This window comes from Ambystoma mexicanum, chromosome 2p (genome assembly GCF_040938575.1).
Source record: "Ambystoma mexicanum isolate Mex_15411 chromosome 2p, UKY_AmexF1_1, whole genome shotgun sequence".
Lineage (NCBI taxonomy): Eukaryota > Metazoa > Chordata > Amphibia > Caudata > Ambystomatidae > Ambystoma > Ambystoma mexicanum.
Window position 1 is genome coordinate 1,007,516,057 of NC_090923.1, and position 19,418 is coordinate 1,007,535,474.

General features: G+C 55.3%; 1 protein-coding gene across 1 annotated transcript in view; it reads left to right on the forward strand.

Moving 5' to 3' along the window:
* LOC138567829 (tropomyosin-like) overlaps window positions 1-17,919 on the forward strand; it is a 37,263-nt gene extending 19,344 nt beyond the window's left edge. Inside the window, exon 3 of the mRNA XM_069646327.1 lies at window positions 17,262-17,919. Coding sequence (XP_069502428.1) covers window positions 17,262-17,919 — 658 coding nt within the window. The remainder of the gene's footprint in view (window positions 1-17,261) is intronic.
* The last annotated feature ends 1,499 nt before the right edge of the window (window positions 17,920-19,418 follow it).

Here is a 19,418-nt window from a genome sequence, read left to right on the forward strand (position 1 = left end):
CACCAGGCCCCACTCATGTCTACCACCACCCCCACACCCCCAGCCACCAGGGGCACCCTCCACCAGGCCCCCACTCATGTCTCCCACCACCCCCACACCCCAGCAGTGCAGGGGCAGCCTCCACCAGGCCCCCACTCATGTCACCAACCACCCCCACCCCCCAGCCACCAGGGTCACCATCCACCAGGCCCCCACTCATGTCTACCACCACCGCCACACCCCAGCAGTGCAGGGACACCCTCCACCAGGCCCCCACCCATGTCTCCCACCACCCCCACACCCCAGCAGTGCAGGGGCACCCTCCACCAGGCCCCCACTCATGTCTCCCACCACCCCCACACCCCAGCAGTGCAGGGGCACCCTCCACCAGGCCCCACTCATGTCTCTCACCACCCCCACACCCCAGCAGTGCAGGGTCACCCTCCACCAGGCCCCCACTCATGTCTCCCACCACCCCCACCCCCCAGCCACCAGGGGCACCCTCCACCAGGCCCCCACTCATGTCTACCACCACCCCCACACCCCAGCAGTGCAGGGGCACCCTCCACCAGGCCCCCACTCATGTCTCCCACCACCCCCACACCCCAGCAGTGCAGGGTCACCCTCCACCAGGCCCCCACTCATGTCTCCCACCACTCCCACACCCCAGCAGTGCAGGGGCAGCCTCCACCAGGCCCCCACTCATGTCACCCACCACCCCCACCCCCCAGCCACCAGGGGCACCCTCCACCAGGCCCCCACTCATGTCTCCCACCACCCCCACACCCCAGCCACCAGGGGCACCCTCCACCAGGCCCCCACTCATGTCTCCCACCACCCCCACACCCCAGCAGTGCAGGGGCACCCTCCACAAGGCCCCCACTCATGTCTCCCACCACCCCCACACCCCAGCAGTGCAGGGTCACCCTCCACCAGGCCCCCACTCATGTCTCCCACCACCCCCACCCCCCAGCCACCAGGAGCACCCTCCACCGGGCCCCCACTCATGTCTACCACCACCCCCACACCCCAGCAGTGCAGGGGCACCCTCCACCAGGCCCCCACTCATGTCTCCCACCACCCCCACACCCCAGCAGTGCAGGGTCACCCTCCACCAGGCCCCCACTCATGTCTCCCACCACCCCCACACCCCAGCAGTGCAGGGGCACCCTCCACCAGGCCCCCACTCATGTCTCCCACCACCCCCACACCCCAGCAGTGCAGGGTCACCCTCCACCAGGCCCCCACTCATGTCTCCCACCACCCCCACACCCCAGCAGTGCAGGGGCAGCCTCCACCAGGCACCCACACATGTCCCCCTGCCCCCAGGTCCTGACGATACTCAATCATGGCAGTAATGGGCAGCATACCCAGGCAAGGATTGCATCCACCCACATAGTGAATGCAATTACATGATACAACCCCAATGGCAAGTCTGTAAATGAACACATGTCCGTCACACACACATACACAATGGGTGCAAGTCAATGTCAAAACCCATATCATGACATGTATGAAACCAATGAGAAAATACCACAAGTGAAAGTTAAAAAGAACATGTATTAAAGATGAAAAATAAGTAAAAAAATCAAACATACAACAATGGCGATAACAAAATAAATGGTCCATGTCCGAGAACAAATGTAAAAATAAAAAAAAAAAGTAATCCAAAAACAAATGTTGTCCAAAGCAAAATCATGTGGAATTAAAATAATGAAAAACCATTTCCTCATGGTGAACACAATAATTAATAAAAAAAATGTTTCTTCCAAAAGCAAACTATATACACGAAAATTCCAGGGTCCATGAGCCCAACACCATAAATGAAACCTACTACTACCTAATGAAAATAATATATACAAAAAAGTGGCCATTGTCCGAGCGGTCCAAAAAAAAAGGAAATTAATAAAGGAAACCTAACACTAACTAACTAAATAACTATATACAAAGGCAGCGGGCAAGTCCTGCGGCTCACTCGGTGATGTTGCTGGCCAGGGCATCATCGAACTCCATGTCGATGTCCTGGAGGCGGGACTCTGTCCTGGCCCCGAGGTCTCGCAGGGATAACCCCATGTCCAGCTCAAACTCCCTGCGAGCTTCCTCGAGGCACTCAGCCCGCCTCAACGCCCGACGCATGGAGAACTCCGCCCTGACCATGGTGAGCCGCTCCTCTTCCGCCCGCTGCCGCTCCGCACCTATCCGCTGGACCAACTGCTCCCACACGGAAGACACCACCATCCCAGGGTTGCCCTGCCCTCCGGCCGATGCCTGCCCCTCTGATCTTGAAGGCCCCGAGCCATGATGCCTCCCATGTCGAGCCTGCTGCTGCCTCCGACGCCACTGCCTCTGCCAGCACGACGGCATCCAGGCTGATGGAAACCACCGACGCCGTCGTGCACGTGCCCTGCCTGATGATGCTGTCACATCTTCCACCTGCTGGGGTCCAGTTGCTGTGTTGTCCACCCCTGCTGGACCTCCGACTCCCAACTGTGGCAGGGATGGGATCCCCACCGAGCTGGCTGCATTGGTCGGGGCAGGTCCACAGGGGGCCCTGGTGGCATCTGGGCTGGAAGACGGCAAGGAGAACGACTGGTGGATAGCTTGCACAGAGGAGGAGAGGGCCGCCACATTGGCCAACACATGCAGGAAACCCCCGAACATGGCCGATCCCAATTGGGCCACGTCGGCACGGTGCACTTCGTGATGACGTGCGTGCTCCTCCCGGGAAGCACGCACGGCATCACGAATCACAGCCGTGCGCATCGCGACCCCAATCAGGACCTTCTCCGCACGGCCAGGGGTTCCCACGTCCGCAGGTGGAGGGGAGTCAGGTGACATGGACATCCCCTCTACCTCCGGACGGGCCTGGGACGGGGCATCCCTGCTGGTGCATGGTGGTGCACTCACAGGGTCAGGGACAGCGACATGCACAGGCCCCTCCACGGTGACCTGTGCTGCCTCCTGCCCCTGGCCCTGGACTGCACCACTTGCACCAGCAGGGATGCCCCCACCAGGCCCCATGTGTGCCCCAGTGGCGGCCTCCTCCTCCTCTGTGCAAACCACTAACCTGGATGGCTCCTCACCGTCTCCCACCGTAGCAGGCCCCTGTGGGGGCTCACCCACCCCTTCCGCTGCAGCCGTGGGGGCATCCCCGCCGCCTTGCTCCACAGTACCGTCTCCGCCCTCTTCTTCACTAGCCGCTGCGTAGAGGGAGACAAAGAACACAAGCATCAGGGCACTGTACAATGGTCCCCTAGACAGGAAGCAATAGCAGATGAGCACCACTGTCAAAGTACACTTCCATCATGTCCCTCCACAACACATGGGTCAGTCCAGGCAAAACACACACAGTAACAGGCATGGTGCATGCCATGGACATTTCCATGCATGTCCAATGGACTCTTGAAACATTCAATGATATGTAGCTCACATGCATCATGGCTCATGCCTATCACATGCACACACTTCACCTCAGTCACATCCATCTGGCCCCAAACACACCAAACACAGCGGATACAAGGGTAATTTGGCTGCTTCACTGAATCTGTGCATTGTCACACACATGTGTCATGCATCCATGGCACGCACAAGTCACAGACACGCAGGTCAAGCACACAGACATGGCTACCATATATGTACCTGGCATCAGCACCCATCCCTCACCCCCACCCATGTCCAGGTACAGAGACTGGCATGCTCTCATGTTCAAAATCTGCATAGGGCTCCCCATGCGGCATTTGAACACATGCAACAACCATGTGGGTCACACATCACTGGTCGCACATGCATTACCATGATGTCCCTGCACACATACATGCATACATGGCCTATGGCACACATACAGGCAAGTATCATAGAACCAGCACACCGCAACATGCCCTGTCTCACACAGTAATGCTTGGACACTTACCGCTCAACTCCAGACGGGCCTCCCTCTCAAGGATCTGGGCGTGGAGCGCTGGGCGTACGCGTTCCAGGACCCTCATCTGGATGGAACTCATGCGGCCCCGGCCCCCCTCCACGAGGCGCCGGGCCTTCACAAGGGTCCTGGACCTCAAGTCCTCCCAGCGCTTCTTGATCTTCAGGACGTCGCGGGTTGCCACCCCTTCCGCGTTGATGGCAACCACACAGTCGGCCCAGATCCTCTGCCGTCCTTCCTTGCTGGCGCGGGACGATCCAAAGAGGGCATCATACTGCCCTAGGACATGCTCCACCAGGACACCAACTTCGGTGGCAGTGAAGCTGGTGCCCCTCTGCCCCTCTGGCCTGGGGTTGCCACTGGTGCCAGATGTGGAAGTGCCTGACATGGCAACCCCAGAGGCAGGTGTGGGTGGGCAACTGGGTCCTGGGGCTGGGCTATGGAGCGATGTAATCCCAGTCGGGAGTCTTCAGTTCCAGCAGGGGTGGACACAGCAACTGGACCCCTGCAGATGGCTGATGTGCAGGCACCAAATGGCAGGGCACGGTGGCAGCAGGCAGGCAGGCAGGCAGGCAGCAGCAGATGGCACGTGGGAGGCTGCTCGGGGCACTGGGGGGCAGTAACTCGGCCTTCTGGGCAGGAGCGTGGTCTTCCGTGTGTTTTCGCGTGGCCAGCTTGATACGGAGTGATTTGGCACGTGAAAATCCTGCATGTCAGCGTGAAATCCGAGGAAAGGCCCTTAGCGCGTAAGCGCGTCAGCACGCATACGCGATTCTATTGGACCAGAGTCCCTCAGCGCGTAAGCGCGTCTGTGACGTGACCCGCACGGGTGTTCCCCACTCAGCACGTGATGACGGGGCACACGTGGAAATACTGCACGTCAGAGTGTCATCGCGTGTAATTGGACAAAAGTGCGCGTACACGCGATTGGCCTATGTACGTGTATTTAATGGGTGCGCGGCCAGTACGTCAGCGAACCTGTATCCCGTGGTGCGTGTGAATTTCCACACGCTATTGGACTGGGAACTGGATTCCAGGGGTGCGCGGGTCACACGCTGTATCCCGTGGTGCGTGTGAATTTCCACACGCTATTGGACTGGGAACTGGATTCCAGGGGTGCGCGGGTCACACGCTCGCCTAGAACACGCGCAAAGCATAAATTTGCGCACTTTAACAATAACAAGCTCAGACGCCAGGATGAACATACCGTTCCTAGCAGCAATGGCAGTGGGCTACCAAAGGAGGAGGAGGAGGAGGAGGATAGTCAGGGCCAGAATATTCACACCCAGAACCAGCCTTTTCGGGATGCCTGATGACCAGGTGTATGGGAGGTACAGGTTTCCACCACACATTATACTGGACCTGGTGAGTGAGTGGGAGGATGACCTCACATCACCCACCCTGTGCTCCCAAGCACTCAGCCCCCTGGAGAAGGTCCTCAATGTACTGCACTTCTTAGCCACTGGATCATTTCAGCGGACAAGTGCCATAGTGGGTGGGGTGTCACAGGCCACCCAGTCACGCTGCCTACACCAGGTCTTGAACATCATGACTGCACGCCCATCAGTCCGCAGGCACATATACCTGCCCAGAACACCTGCAGAAAGGCATGCTGCCGCCCTGGATTTTTACGGTGTGGCACGATTCCCCAAAGTGCTAGGTGCCATCGACTGCACCCATGTGGCTCTACGTCCCCCCAGGGCATCTGAGCACATCTATAGGAACCGCAAGCACTGGCATTCCATCAACGTGCAGGTAGCATGTAATGCCAAGGGAATCATCACCTCAGTATATGCCAACTATCCCGGCTCCACCCACGACAGCTTCATTTACCGAATGTCCACCCTAAGCCGGGACCTAGAAGCTGGGCGGCATGGCGATACATGGCTGCTTGGTGAGTATGTATGCCACTGCACATGCATGCATGTTGGATACTGAGCAAGGTCACAACCCCACCAATGATACCAATCACCACCTCCACAGGGGACAGTGCCTACCCTCTCAGCCCCCACATGATGACGCCAATTCGGAACCCCACCACGCCACCCGAGGTAAGATATAACACAGCCCACATTACGACCCGGGGCATAGTGGAGCGCACATTCGGAGTGCTAAAGTCACGCTTTCGCTCCCTTGACCGTTCTGGCGGGCAGCTGTTATACGCTCCCCCAGTAGTGTGCAGGATCATAGTGGCAGCATGTGTCCTGCACAACGTTGCAACACGCCGGGGCCTGGCCGTGGACATGGTGGTGGCCCCACATCCCCAACCACATGAACAGCCGCTGCGCATGGGAGGGGAAAGGGCACAGGGGGAGGCAGCCCGTACACAGCTAGTGGCTAATTACTTCACATAGAAATCACACCCCTGTGGAGTGCACACTGCCCTGGCACATTCCATCTGACAATCAATGATGACTCAACCTGACACTGATCCTGAATGTCTGGAGAATGAACCGTGAATACCATATCAGCCTGAGATTGTTCACCTGGAAGTGTCACAATGTGTGCATCCCTACCCACACAGACACCACCAATGCAGTTTTGTGAAGTTACACATTCAAGCAGCTAAAATGATTACCCACTTGCAAAATGCAACAAGAGGACAGTGCCATGTCAGCCAACCCAACCCCAGCACCGCCACACGACACACCGTGCCATGTCATGCTAATTGCAGGTAAACAAAGTAATCCCCACAACATGACACTAGTCTCACTATGTACAGTGTCCCTATTGGAAACCTGCAACACCTGAAATGCTCACAGCAATGCCGGACCAACAACATACTTGAGCAAGTAGTACCATTAACATGACATCACAAATGTTACATATTAGTAGTCTCACCACCTGGAAATGCCTGCACTCCCACCACTACCAACTGTGCAGTGTTGGCGCCATGTAGAGTTGTAGGTGCACTGCTGCCAACATGGACCCCATCTCCAGACTAGAGGTCCTTGTGTAGACATGAGGAAGGGACCTGCAAATTGGGAGGTAGACACAGAAGATGAGTTACACATCAATGCAACATGCAGTGTACAACACAACAGCAATATGCACTAGGAATGTATACACAGTATTGACTACAGACTGCCCACACAGCTCATGGGAGTCCAACGTCACTGTGTAATTCACTGTCACTTGGGCACACCCTTTGCAAGCCCATGGAAACGGGAAGCAGGAGGGGTGTGTGTGACTCAAACCCAAGCATCTGAACCAAATACATTACAAGCCTGCATGTGCCCAGCCACAATGCAGCGTGTGCCCACAGGAACCACGGAAGCCAACAAATCGTCCCAAAAAAATAGGGAATAAAAGAAATAACAATAAAAATAAAAATAAGAAACAATCAAAAATGGCCATTGATGGGCCCGAGGGGGTTGGGGAGGCCACCCAGGAGGTCCGAGGACAGGATGCACACCAGAACCCACCTGCGTGGATCCTGGGAAAATAAAACACCTCCATGGGCTCATGGCCCACACGGCTACCCTGTTGTGGGAGTATCACTGCTGTGGCTATTATCACCCTGTGCAGCTGCATCCGGAGGTGGTTGCACTATGGGAGGCAGCCCACGCAAGGCCCTAGTCTGCTCCTCCATGGCTGCAAACATGCGGGTGTGGTAGGTCTGGTTCTGGAGGATGAGTGTGCGGAGGTCCCCATGCAACAACTCACGGGATGCCCGGACCTCCGCCCTCGTTGCCTGCATCTCAGCTGAGAGCGTACGGGTGAGACGCTCCAGCTGCTGTTCTGTCCTTTGGTGTGTTGAAGCCTCAAGCTCAACAAGAGTCGTCCTGAGGTGAAGGAGCTCCTGCCTCAGGGCTTCCCTGTGGCCCTGGGACTCAATGGAGATGGCCTCCTGCAGATTCGCCAGTGCCGTCCGCCTGTCCCTGTTGGACCCCAACATGTCCTCCCTGTGTGACTGGCAGATGGAGTCGGTTGCCTGCTCTAGTCGCTCCATCTGCCTTTCTGGGGGGACAATGGAAGTGGCCACCCTATCCATGGCCTGAGCCATCATCTCGGATGATGCAGCCTGTTGGGTTGCCATACCGTAAATGGATTGCTCCCATGCGGTATTGCCGGGTGGCGTACGGCCACCACGTCGGCGGGCACCACACCTGTCTGGGGCAAGGCGAACTGCGCCTTGCTGTGCCGGCACTGCCTGAGGCTGCAGGACTGCATTCCCCCTCTGATCTGCCTGCCCAGGAACAGGATCAGATGTCGCTGAGTGTGACCCTGCATCCGTAACCACCGAAGGCGTAGCTGCCAACACTGACATCCCCATGGAGGGTTCTGACCCTGGTGCAGGTGGGTGAGACTGAACAGAATCCCTCCCTGGAACACTCACCTGCGACGGCACGTAGGTCTCATCCGAATCAACACCTGAGTACAGCTCGGGGGAGGTGCAGCCAGAGACACCCCTTGAGAGCACGACCTGCAGCACTTGTGGGTTCTCCCCCACCACCACACCACGTCCCTCACTGGTGGTTGGTCGGCCCTCGGACCCCTCCTGGGTCTGCACCATCTCCACAACCCCAGCAGTATCAGGTGCGTCTTCCCCTGCAAAGACATGAAAACAAAGAAATGGAAACAGGCATTAGCACCATGGCACACAATGAGGGCTGAGAAGCAAGAGAACCAGTACTTGATTGACACATGTCCCACATGACTAAAACCCTCCCATGCATGCACCCTCACTGCGTATGAAGTGCAGGCAAATGGCACACACTGATGACACCAAGATGGAAAATGAACACATTTTCTGCATGCTGCCTGGCAGTGGCATCACACATTGGCCTGTGATTGCCAGGTGAAACACACATGCTATCACACAGATGGCATGTACCATTGCTATTGAGTGAAGATGGAGAGGAGGGCAGCACCTATTCATTCAGTCCAGTTCCCGCATGTAATTGCTTTTCTAATTCTAACAGGTCAGATTTTTCACCTGGAGCTGCCAGTCTGAAATGGTCCAATTGCACAGGGACATGTGTGTACAAATGATATCCAGGTAACAAAGTCACTCCACTTCACCATTGCCATGTCAGACATGTGACTAGTGGACAGCGACATGGCTAGTAAAAGTGGGGGAATGCAAACAATCTGACTGAATGAACAGTGAAAAATAAGCAACAATGTTGTGGCAAGGTGACACTTCAAGGGCAACTGGCGTGCAGTTGGGCTAGATGTCTACTGTTGGCAGAAGGGATACTGCTATGGCCAAATGCAGCTGCGCAGGAAGTATTGCATGAAGCACATGGCTGACCCATACGACTCAGGTGCACACACTCTCACCTGGCACACAAACAGAAGCCCTCACACACACACCATGCACATGGATGACACACACATGCATGTGCACTCACCGGACAATGCCTCGTAATCAGCCAGATCTCCCACGCCTTGGATCTGTTCCTCCGTGACGTAGGTCCCAGCGACTGACTCATGTGGAGTGAGTTCCATGTCTACTACTGGAGACCCACCTCCAGTCACTACAGTTGCGGCATGACTTGAGGCCAGCTTACTCTTTGCCCTGCGCTTTAGGTCATTCCAGCGCTTATAGCAATCATTGGCTGTGCGCCTCACGATTCCAAGGGCACTTACGATGTCCGCAACGGTCTGCCAGTGTGCCTGGCGTTGTGCAGGTGTGGTCTTGGATCCTGCAACAATGACCATCTCGTTGTCATGTCCGGACACATACTGGACAAGTGCATTCAGTTCGTCATCCGTGAAGCTGGGCTTCCTGGACGGGCCGGACTGTGTAGCCGTGTCTGGGGCATCAGCCTGTGCCGGACGAGCACTCTTCCTCTTCTGCTTGGAAGGTGGTGGTGATCCTGAGTGTCCTGCGCCGCTCTGGACACTAGGGGCAGGAGCCCTGGTGGACTCTGTATCAGGAGTGTGGGATTGCACACTCAGCATGGGAGTTGGTGCAGGCATTGGCTCTAGTGTGATGGTGTCAGGGGGAATGTCAGCAGCATGGACTAGGACCGACACTGTCCTGGCTGGGTGTGTGAGGGCTGGGGTGGATGGAGCCGCAGCTGCCCCTGCAGCCTCTCCGCCCTGCCTCATTGGTGCAGCAGATGACCTTGCTGCCCCAGATCCACGTGGCATGATGGCATCAACGTGCACCAGCGCACGTGTCGTAGCCCTGCTGACCTGGAAGTCAGCCATGGAGTCAGCCAGGTCTGGTGCCACAATGGGCTGGTCCAACAAGGGCTGAGCATGGATGGTGTCAGCCACATCAGCCTCAACGGGAGGGGGTGAGGGGGGGATTATGGGTGCCCGTGACTGGTCCTCCACACATGGGGGGACAGGCTCACCCTGCAAGTTACGACCACGTCCCCTACCGGATCCACCACGGCCACCACTTGTGGCTCTTCCACCTTTGCCACCCTTACGGAATCCTCGCCTCCCATCCATGGCACTGATGTTAATGTGCGTATGGGAGTGGATGTAGACTATTGTCCTGGGCAATTGGGGGTCAAAGGGGTTGGGTACCAGATGGTAATTGTACCCTAGTGCTCTAGCAAGGCTGATTGTAACCCCTGGGGAAAGATGACGGGTCACGCAACGCACAGGAGGCCCAAAAAAGGGAGATGACGTGCACGCAACCACTCCTAGACCACGTGTGCAGAAAGAAAAACCTGCACTACGCTGTGGCACCCAGTAACACAAGAATGAACGTATGCGTGTCACACGCAGCCTAGAATGACCTCTGAAGGGGTAGGCTACACACGGGGCAAGCACAGATGTTAGATACGTGCGTGACTCACCGTCTGCCTGGTAAACGAGCGTGTAAAAGGAGCACGTTTGGTTGGCAACACCCCCGCCAAAAGAAGATTTGTACGCTGTCTGAGGAGACAGGACAACAGTAGAAGGGAACACTGTTTGAGGGAACAGGCCCAGGTAAAGCAGTAAAAGAGAAAAAAGAGAAAAAGCTGTCAGAGGTAACAGGGAATACGAACTTGAAACGCCGTGAAGTAAATCGCGTGTGAAACGACAAGAAGTACAGAATTCACCCACTCGCTCTCCACGAAAAGCACGTACAAGGAAAACGTGTTCTACACGTACCTTTTATACAGGCCCACACGTCCAGCGTCACTTACGTGGCGTGTACGCGCTAGGGCCATTTCCACCAATTACATGCTTTGTCACTTCTGCGTGTAGGGCCATTTCCACCAATGACACGCGATTACACTCTGACGTGCAGTCTTTCCACGTGTGCTCTGTCATCACGTGCTGTGTGGGAAACACCTGTGCGGGTCACGTCACGACGCGCTTACGCGCTGAGGGCCTTTCCTCAGTTTTCACGCTGACGTGCAGGATTTTCACGTGCCAAATCACTCCGTACCAAGCTGGCCACGCATACGCACACGGAATACCACGCTCCTGCCCGGAAGGCCGAACTACTGCCACCCAGAGCCCGAGCACGCTCCCACCTGCTGCTGCCTGACTGCCTGCTGCCCCTGCACTGCTGGGGGGTGGGGGTGGTGGGAGACATGGGTGGGGGCCTGGTGGAGGGTGCCCCTGGTGACTGGGGGGGTGGGGGTGGTGGGAGACATGAGTGGGGGCCTGGTGGAGGGTGCCCCTGGTGACTGGGGGGTGGGGGTGATAGGGGACATGAGTGGGGGCCTGGTGGAGGGTGCCCCTGCACTGCTGGGGGGTGGGGGTGGTGGGAGACATGAGTGGGGGCCTGGTGGAGGGTGCCCCTGGTGGCGGGGGGGTGGGGGTGATAGGGGACATGAGTGGGTGCCTGGTGGAGGCTGCCCCTGCACTGCTGGGGGGTGGGGGTGGTGGGAGACATGAGTGGGGGCCTGGTGGAGGGTGCCCCTGGTGACTGGGGGGGTGGGGGTGGTGGGAGACATGGGTGGGGGCCTGGTGGAGGGTGCCCCTGGTGACTGGGGGGGTGGGGGTGGTGGGAGACATGAGTGGGGGCCTGGTGGAGGGTGCCCCTGGTGACTGGGGGGGTGGGGGTGGTGGGAGACATGGGTGGGGGCCTGGTGGAGGGTGCCCCTGGTGACTGGGGGGGTGGGGGTGGTGGGAGACATGAGTGGGGGCCTGGTGGAGGGTGCCCCTGATGACTGGGGGGTGGGGGTGGTGGGAGACATGGGTGGGGGCCTGGTGGAGGGTGCCCCTGGTGACTGGGGGGGTGGGGGTGGTGGGAGACATGAGTGGGGGCCTGGTGGAGGGTGCCCCTGGTGACTGGGGGGTGGGGGTGATAGGGGACATGAGTGGGGGCCTGGTGGAGGGTGCCCCTGCACTGCTGGGGGGTGGGGGTGGTGGGAGACATGAGTGGGGGCCTGGTGGAGGGTGCCCCTGGTGGCGGGGGGGTGGGGGTGATAGGGGACATGAGTGGGTGCCTGGTGGAGGCTGCCCCTGCACTGCTGGGGGGTGGGTGTGGTGGGAGACATGAGTGGGGGCCTGGTGGAGGGTGCCCCTGGTGACTGGGGGGGTGGGGGTGGTGGGAGACATGGGTGGGGGCCTGGTGGAGGGTGCCCCTGGTGACTGGGGGGGTGGGGGTGATAGGGGACATGAGTGGGGGCCTGGTGGAGGGTGCCCCTGCACTGCTGGGGGGTGGGGGTGGTGGGAGACATGAGTGGGGGCCTGGTGGAGGGTGCCCCTGGTGGCGGGGGGGTGGGGGTGATAGGGGACATGAGTGGGTGCCTGGTGGAGGCTGCCCCTGCACTGCTGAGGGGTGGGGGTGGTGGGAGACATGAGTGGGGGCCTGGTGGAGGGTGCCCCTGGTGACTGGGGGGGTGGGGGTGGTGGGAGACATGAGTGGGGGCCTGGTGGAGGGTGCCCCTGGTGACTGGGGGGGTGGGGGTGGTGGGAGACATGGGTGGGGGCCTGGTGGAGGGTGCCCCTTGTGACTGGGGGGTGGGGGTGATAGGGGACATGAGTGGGGGCCTGGTGGGGGCTGCCCCTGCACTGCTGGGGGGTGGGGGTGGTGGGAGACATGAGTGGGGGCCTGGTGGAGGGTGCCCCTGGTGACTGGGGGGGTGGGGGTGGTGGGAGACATGAGTGGGGGCCTGGTGGAGGGTGCCCCTGGTGACTGGGGGGGTGGGGGTGATAGGGGACATGAGTGGGGGCCTGGTGGGGGCTGCCCCTGCACTGCTGGGGGGTGGGGGTGGTGGGAGACATGAGTGGGGGCCTGGTGGAGGGTGCCCCTGGTGACTGGGGGGGTGGGAGTGGTGGGAGACATGAGTGGGGGCCTGGTGGAGGGTGCCCCTGGTGACTGGGGGGGTGGGGGTGATAGGGGACATGAGTGGGGGCCTGGTGGAGGGTGCCCCTGCACTGCTGGGGGGTGGGGGTGGTGGGAGACATGAGTGGGGGCCTGGTGGAGGGTGCCCCTGGTGGCGGGGGGGTGGGGGTGATAGGGGACATGAGTGGGTGCCTGGTGGAGGCTGCCCCTGCACTGCTGGGGGGTGGGGGTGGTGGGAGACATGAGTGGGGGCCTGGTGGAGGGTGCCCCTGGTAACTGGGGGGGTGGGGGTGGTGGGAGACATGGGTGGGGGCCTGGTGGAGGGTGCCCCTGGTGACTGGGGGGGTGGGGGTGGTGGGAGACATGAGTGGGGGCCTGGTGGAGGGTGCCCCTGGTGACTGGGGGGGTGGGGTGATAGGGGACATGAGTGGGGGCCTGGTGGAGGGTGCCCCTGCACTGCTCGGGGGTGGGGGTGGTGGGAAACATGAGTGGGGGCCTGGTGGAGGGTGCCCCTGGTGGCGGGGGGGTGGGGGTGATAGGGGACATGAGTGGGTGCCTGGTGGAGGCTGCCCCTGCACTGCTGGGGGGTGGGGGTGGTGGGAGACATGAGTGGGTGCCTGGTGGAGGGTGCCCCTGGTGACTGGGGGGGTGGGGGTGGTGGGAGACATGAGTGGGGGCCTGGTGGAGGGTGCCCCTGGTGACTGGGGGGGTGGGGGTGGTGGGAGACATGGGTGGGGGCCTGGTGGAGGGTGCCCCTGGTGACTGGGGGGGTGGGGGTGATAGGGGACATGAGTGGGGGCCTGGTGGGGGCTGCCCCTGCACTGCTGGGGGGTGGGGGTGGTGGGAGACATGAGCAGGTGTGCAGGGTAGTCCCCTGTATTCGCGTGTGGAACTTCCCGCGCACCCCTGAAATACACGCGCCCAGGCTATTCGCGTGTGGAACTTCCCGCGCACCCCTGAAATTCACGCGCCCAGGCTATTCGCGTGTGGAACTTCCCGCGCACCCCTGAAATACACGCGCCCAGGCTATTCGTGAGTGGAACTTCCCGCGCACCCCTGGAATACACGTAGCACGCTGGGAGACATGAGTGGGGGCCTGGTGGAGGCTGCCCCTGCACTGCTGGGGGGTGGGGGTGATAGGGGACATGAGTGTGGGCCTGGTGGAGGATGCCCCTGCACTGCTGGGGGGTGGGGGTGGTGGGTGACATGGGTTGGGTCCTGCTGGCAGGTGCCCCACAGTGCTGGGGGGTGGGGGTGGTGGGAGACATGAGTCGGGCATGAGTGGGGGCCTGGTGGAGGCTGCCCCTGGTGGCTGGGGGGTGGGGGTGGTGGGAGACATGAGTGGGGGCCTGGTGGAGGCTACCCCTGCACTGCTGGGGGGTGGGGTGGTAGGAGACATGGGTGGGGGCCTGGTGGTGGGTGCCCCTGGTGGCTGGGGGGTGGGGGTGCAGGGGGACATGAGCAGGTGTGCAGGGTAGTCCCCTGTTTTGTGGGCTGCCTGCAGGGGCCGTGGAGGGTGTACAGGGAACACCTGTGAGGACCCACCCAGCCTAATCGCGTGTGATAATTCCCACGCACCCCTGTAATACACGTACCCAGCAAAATGGCGTGTGATAATTCCCACGCAACCCTGTAATTCACGTACCCTACAAAATCGCGTGTGATAATTCCCGCGTACCCCTGTATTACACGTGCCCTGGCTAATCGCATGTAAGACTTCCCGCGTGGTGTGCAGTCATAATGTCGACATCAATAATGTCGACAGTCAAAATGTCGACAAATTAATGTCGAAAAACAATAATGTCGACAAACAAAAATGTCGACATTATTCGATATTTTTTCGACATTAATTTAGTGTATGCATAAATAAATAAATAAATATATATATGATGTGTTGAGTATGAGGGGTGGTTGGGGGGGTGTGGGGGGGTGGCAGGGGGGTGTTGGGTGAGGGGGGGTTGGGGGGGGGACCCCCCCATAGTAAATACAATTTTTATTTATTTAATTATTGAATAAATAAATAAATAAATAATTGGTATGTGTTGAGTATGAGGGGTGAAAGGGTGGTTGGGGGGGTGTGGGGGGGCGGCAGGGGGGTGTTGGGTGAGGGGGGGTTGGGGGGGGGACCCCCCCATAGTAAATACAATTTTTATTTATTTAATTATTAAATAAATAAATAAATAAATAAATAAATAATTGGTATGTGTTGAGTATGAGGGGTGAAAGGGTGGTTGGGGGGTGTGGGGGGGGGGGGTGGCAGGGGGGTGTTGGGTGAGGTGTTGATAGTTTTAAGGGTTTATAGTCATAATGTCAAAAAAAAAATGTCGACATTTTTTTTTCGACATTATGACTTTTTACATTAAAAGTATAGAATGTCGACATTATTATTTTCGACATTATTTTTTCGACATTTTTGTCTGTCGACATTTTTTTGTCGACATTATGACTATAAACCTTCCCGCGTACCCCTGTAATACACGTTCCCTGGACAATCGCGTGTTGAACTTCCCGCGTACCCCTGTAATACACGTTCCCTGGACAATCGCGTGTTGAACTTCCCGCGTACCCCTGTAATACACGTTCCCTGGACTATCGCGTGTTGAACTTCCCGCGCACCCCTGAAATACACGTACCCTGGCACCCTGGCTAATCGCGTGTATAACTTCACGCGTACCCCTGATATGCACGTTACCCGCTTTGCGTTCCTTGTTTGGCAGCCCTGTAAACTGGTCCAGGGTTAGCGCAGCCCTTTGCGATGATTTAGCGATTTTGATGGCTTTTCCTTGCGCGAGGGCGTTCTTGGGGGCGTTACTGGCGCTGCTGCAGGGTCGCTGCGATACTCTGCGCCACGGCTGGTTTGGGAGCCTAAAATCCATGAATACGCTGTGCGCGGAAATCGGTTTTAGCGCACGTGCCTGGCGCAGACAATCGCACGCGGACACTCTGCGCCAGCCGCTTGCGACACTTTTCTGCGAAATTCTATGAATTACCCTGTTAGTAGTTCCGAGTGCTATTTTATGCAATTGCAAAGGTTTTCAAATCCAATTCTGCCTCCCATTTCGTGGGGGAAGGTCGGATTATATTTCTGTTGTTTTGCCTACTACATCTGACTCCTTGCTGCTCCTTTCTATCCACTCAAAATTTGGTTAATAGGAGTTTGAGGGTGTGTTGCAGGGGGAAATCTTAAATCTAGTGCTATCTACCGCACAGTAAAATTGCTCCCATTCATTTGTGCTTTGGATATGTTGTAGTAGAAGGTCAAACTAAATGTATTTCATCAATTTACCTTGTATTTATCACCCCACTGGTGATTGCTGCCCAATATTAAATTTGTGTGATTTTATTTGAATTTAAATAAATAAATATTGTATTATCACACATCGGCCTGGTTCATGGTCCATTGTGACCTGGGGTATTTGTAAAAGTGGGTGTGAGATGGGTTGAGTGCCATCTCAACCTGAATCCTTAGTAAAATAAAGTAAAAATGTTTTAATTGTGCACTGCAGCCTAGGCCAGAATCAAGAGTCCTGGTCTGGTGTGTGACGCCCAATTAGAATCCTTAACAGATTGGGGGCTCGTACCGGGATTTAAAACAAGTGTTGCCACCCGTGACAGCTTAACACAGCAGGCTAACCTTCAAGGTAGTGATGCTTTGTGTGGCTAGAAATCTGTGTTATGCTGTAGAAAGTGCCTCCCCAAAACATAGACCCTAAGTACGAGGCCTGTGTGTAAAATCAAAGCAAAATCAACCCCAAACTAGACAAAAAGCAACAGAATACCGGTTACCCTTATGTACATAAATTAATAAAGAAGGAATACTTTCCAAAATGACCACAGTAGATATCAACATGGCTAGGCAGCACCTTCTGCACAAGTTATTTGTCAGAGGGGAATGGGCACAGCAAGATGAGGCAGTCTGGCTAGAAGAAAAGATGCAACAGGTCACCACCATGGACCTGGATATGTGGCAGGAGGGTGGCTTATTGCATCAAGCTTTGAGCGAGTTCTACATGACTCCGAAAATTAAAGAGGAGCAGATTAAAATTATCAGAATCACAGCCTACATGTATCTCCATATGGGAGTGATGCAGGCAAAACATGAAGAAAACAGAACCCTTGCGCAAAACCAGTCCAAGCTCTTAAACCAAATCCAGACTGAATTAAAATTAGTGGAAAATTGAAAAAGAGCCAAGATTCTGAGGTAGCAGATGAAAATTACATTAAAAAGCTAAAAGAGGGCTTGGCTCTACAACAACAAAATAATTCAGAACAAGAGACCCAATTAGATGCATTAAAAGAGGAGTGTCAAGAAAAGGTTGACTATCTGGAAGAGAGTCAACAGAAACTAAATAAAAATCTAAAATATAGTAAAGTTTGCTCAGAACAAATAATCGCATTACAAAAGCAGATTGAGAAAGTGGAAGAGGAAAGTAATACATTAATTATTGAAGAACTCCACTCGCAAGCAGAATTTGATCAAGAACACCAGAAATTAAATGCTATCAAGCAACAAAGGGACAACCTGGCTGAACAGAGGGGCACCCTAAATCAGGAGAAAGATGCCCTATTTCAGGAAGTGTGTAACCTAAAAACAGAATTACAGAAAAGAGAGTTAGGCCTCCAGAAATTAAATGAACGAAAAGTAGAATACGAAAAGTTATTGGAGCACACCAGACAAGTAGAAGGTGCTCTGGAAGAGAACACCCAAACTAAAAATTCGCAAACTCAGGAGATGAATCTCCTGCAACAAAAATTGTCTCAGTGTTCCCAAACCATACAGGCAGCACAAAAAGACAATGAGGCCCTCTGTGAGGAGAATCTAATGTAGAGTGTTGCAACCTGTTGGCAATCTCAAAGCGAGCTCATAAATGTAAGCTTATTGTAATCTGATGATGAGGTAGCTGTGGCTGCATGGTAATACTGCATTGAGGTTGCCAAATGCTTGAGAGAGATAGACAAGACTTTTGGTGTATTACCTTAATGTTGCGCCTACAGTTGTCAAGAAATAAATGTAAGTGGATCTTTGAGTGATGAGCAGAGACACAATAAAGGTACAATTTCTTGTTTATTAGATATATTGTTGACTTCACAATGAATATCTGTTTATATAGTTTTTGTTTTTGAGAGTCCTTTGAGTCCTTTTCACAATGAATTTCTATTTGTATTGCTCTCATTTTTGAGAGTACTTTGCAGAGATTTTCAGTATTCTTGAGTCCTGTATTAATTCTGGCAGTATTTTATAATAAACTTCTTGGAGCGTGGGTAGCACAGCGTACCAGTAGAATCTCGGCTATCATACCGGCGTTTGATTATCAACAGTCCTCAATTACATTACTAAGCAACCAAGTCTACTATTCAGCAATGAACTAAGAGTGCAAAATCAGCTCTAAAACCATTCAATGATCTATCCTCTCATACCCTCCTGAAGAACCAGTATTTAAATATTGGGGAAACACTTGTCAAGGGAATCAGCATGCTGTGGGAACCAGCATGCAAACAAGAATTTCAGCTTAATAAGACAACAATATGAAGCAATATTAATGTTTGCATCAAATGCTACTATCTACTCAAGTACCACAGAAACACCACAATAGTAGCAACATACTCAAGACAACTATACCTTTAAGGAATCCTCTTTTCTCTTTGTGTAAAACAACCAAGGGACACAACAAAGCTCCAAGAAGTTTATTATAAAATACTGCCAGAATTAATACAGGACTCAAGAATACTGAAAGACTCCTCAAAGGATTCTCAAACATTAGAGCAATACAAATAGAAATTCATTGTGAAAAGGACTCAAAGGACTCTCAAGAATAAGAGCAATATAAACAGATATTCATTGTGAAGTCAACAATATATCTAATAAACAAGAAATTGCACCTTTATTGTGTCTCTGCTCGTCACTCAAAGATCCACTTACATTTATTTCTTGACAACTGTAGGCGCAACATTAAGGTAATACACCAAAAATCTTGTCTACCTCTGTGAGGAGAACAATAGACTCCACAAGCAGGTGGCAGCTCAAGTGCAGGTAATAGAGGCCAGTCAAGCCTTGATAGCAGAGCAAAAGGCTCAGACCTTTGCCTACTATCAAGAGGTAGGGGCCGAGAGGGAGAAACTGGAGCTGTTCGATTAAGATTATGCTAGGCATGTATCCAAACTGGAGCGACCCCGAACAAGTGGAGAGGGATAGGGCAATCCCTGATCATAGTGTGATGCCCTCTGTACTAAGGGCCTCAAACCCATTTAACAAATTGTACGCACAAGGCACTGCTGACTTCATGTCCGCCGGTTCACAAGAACTGGGTGGCATGGGTCAGCCAGACT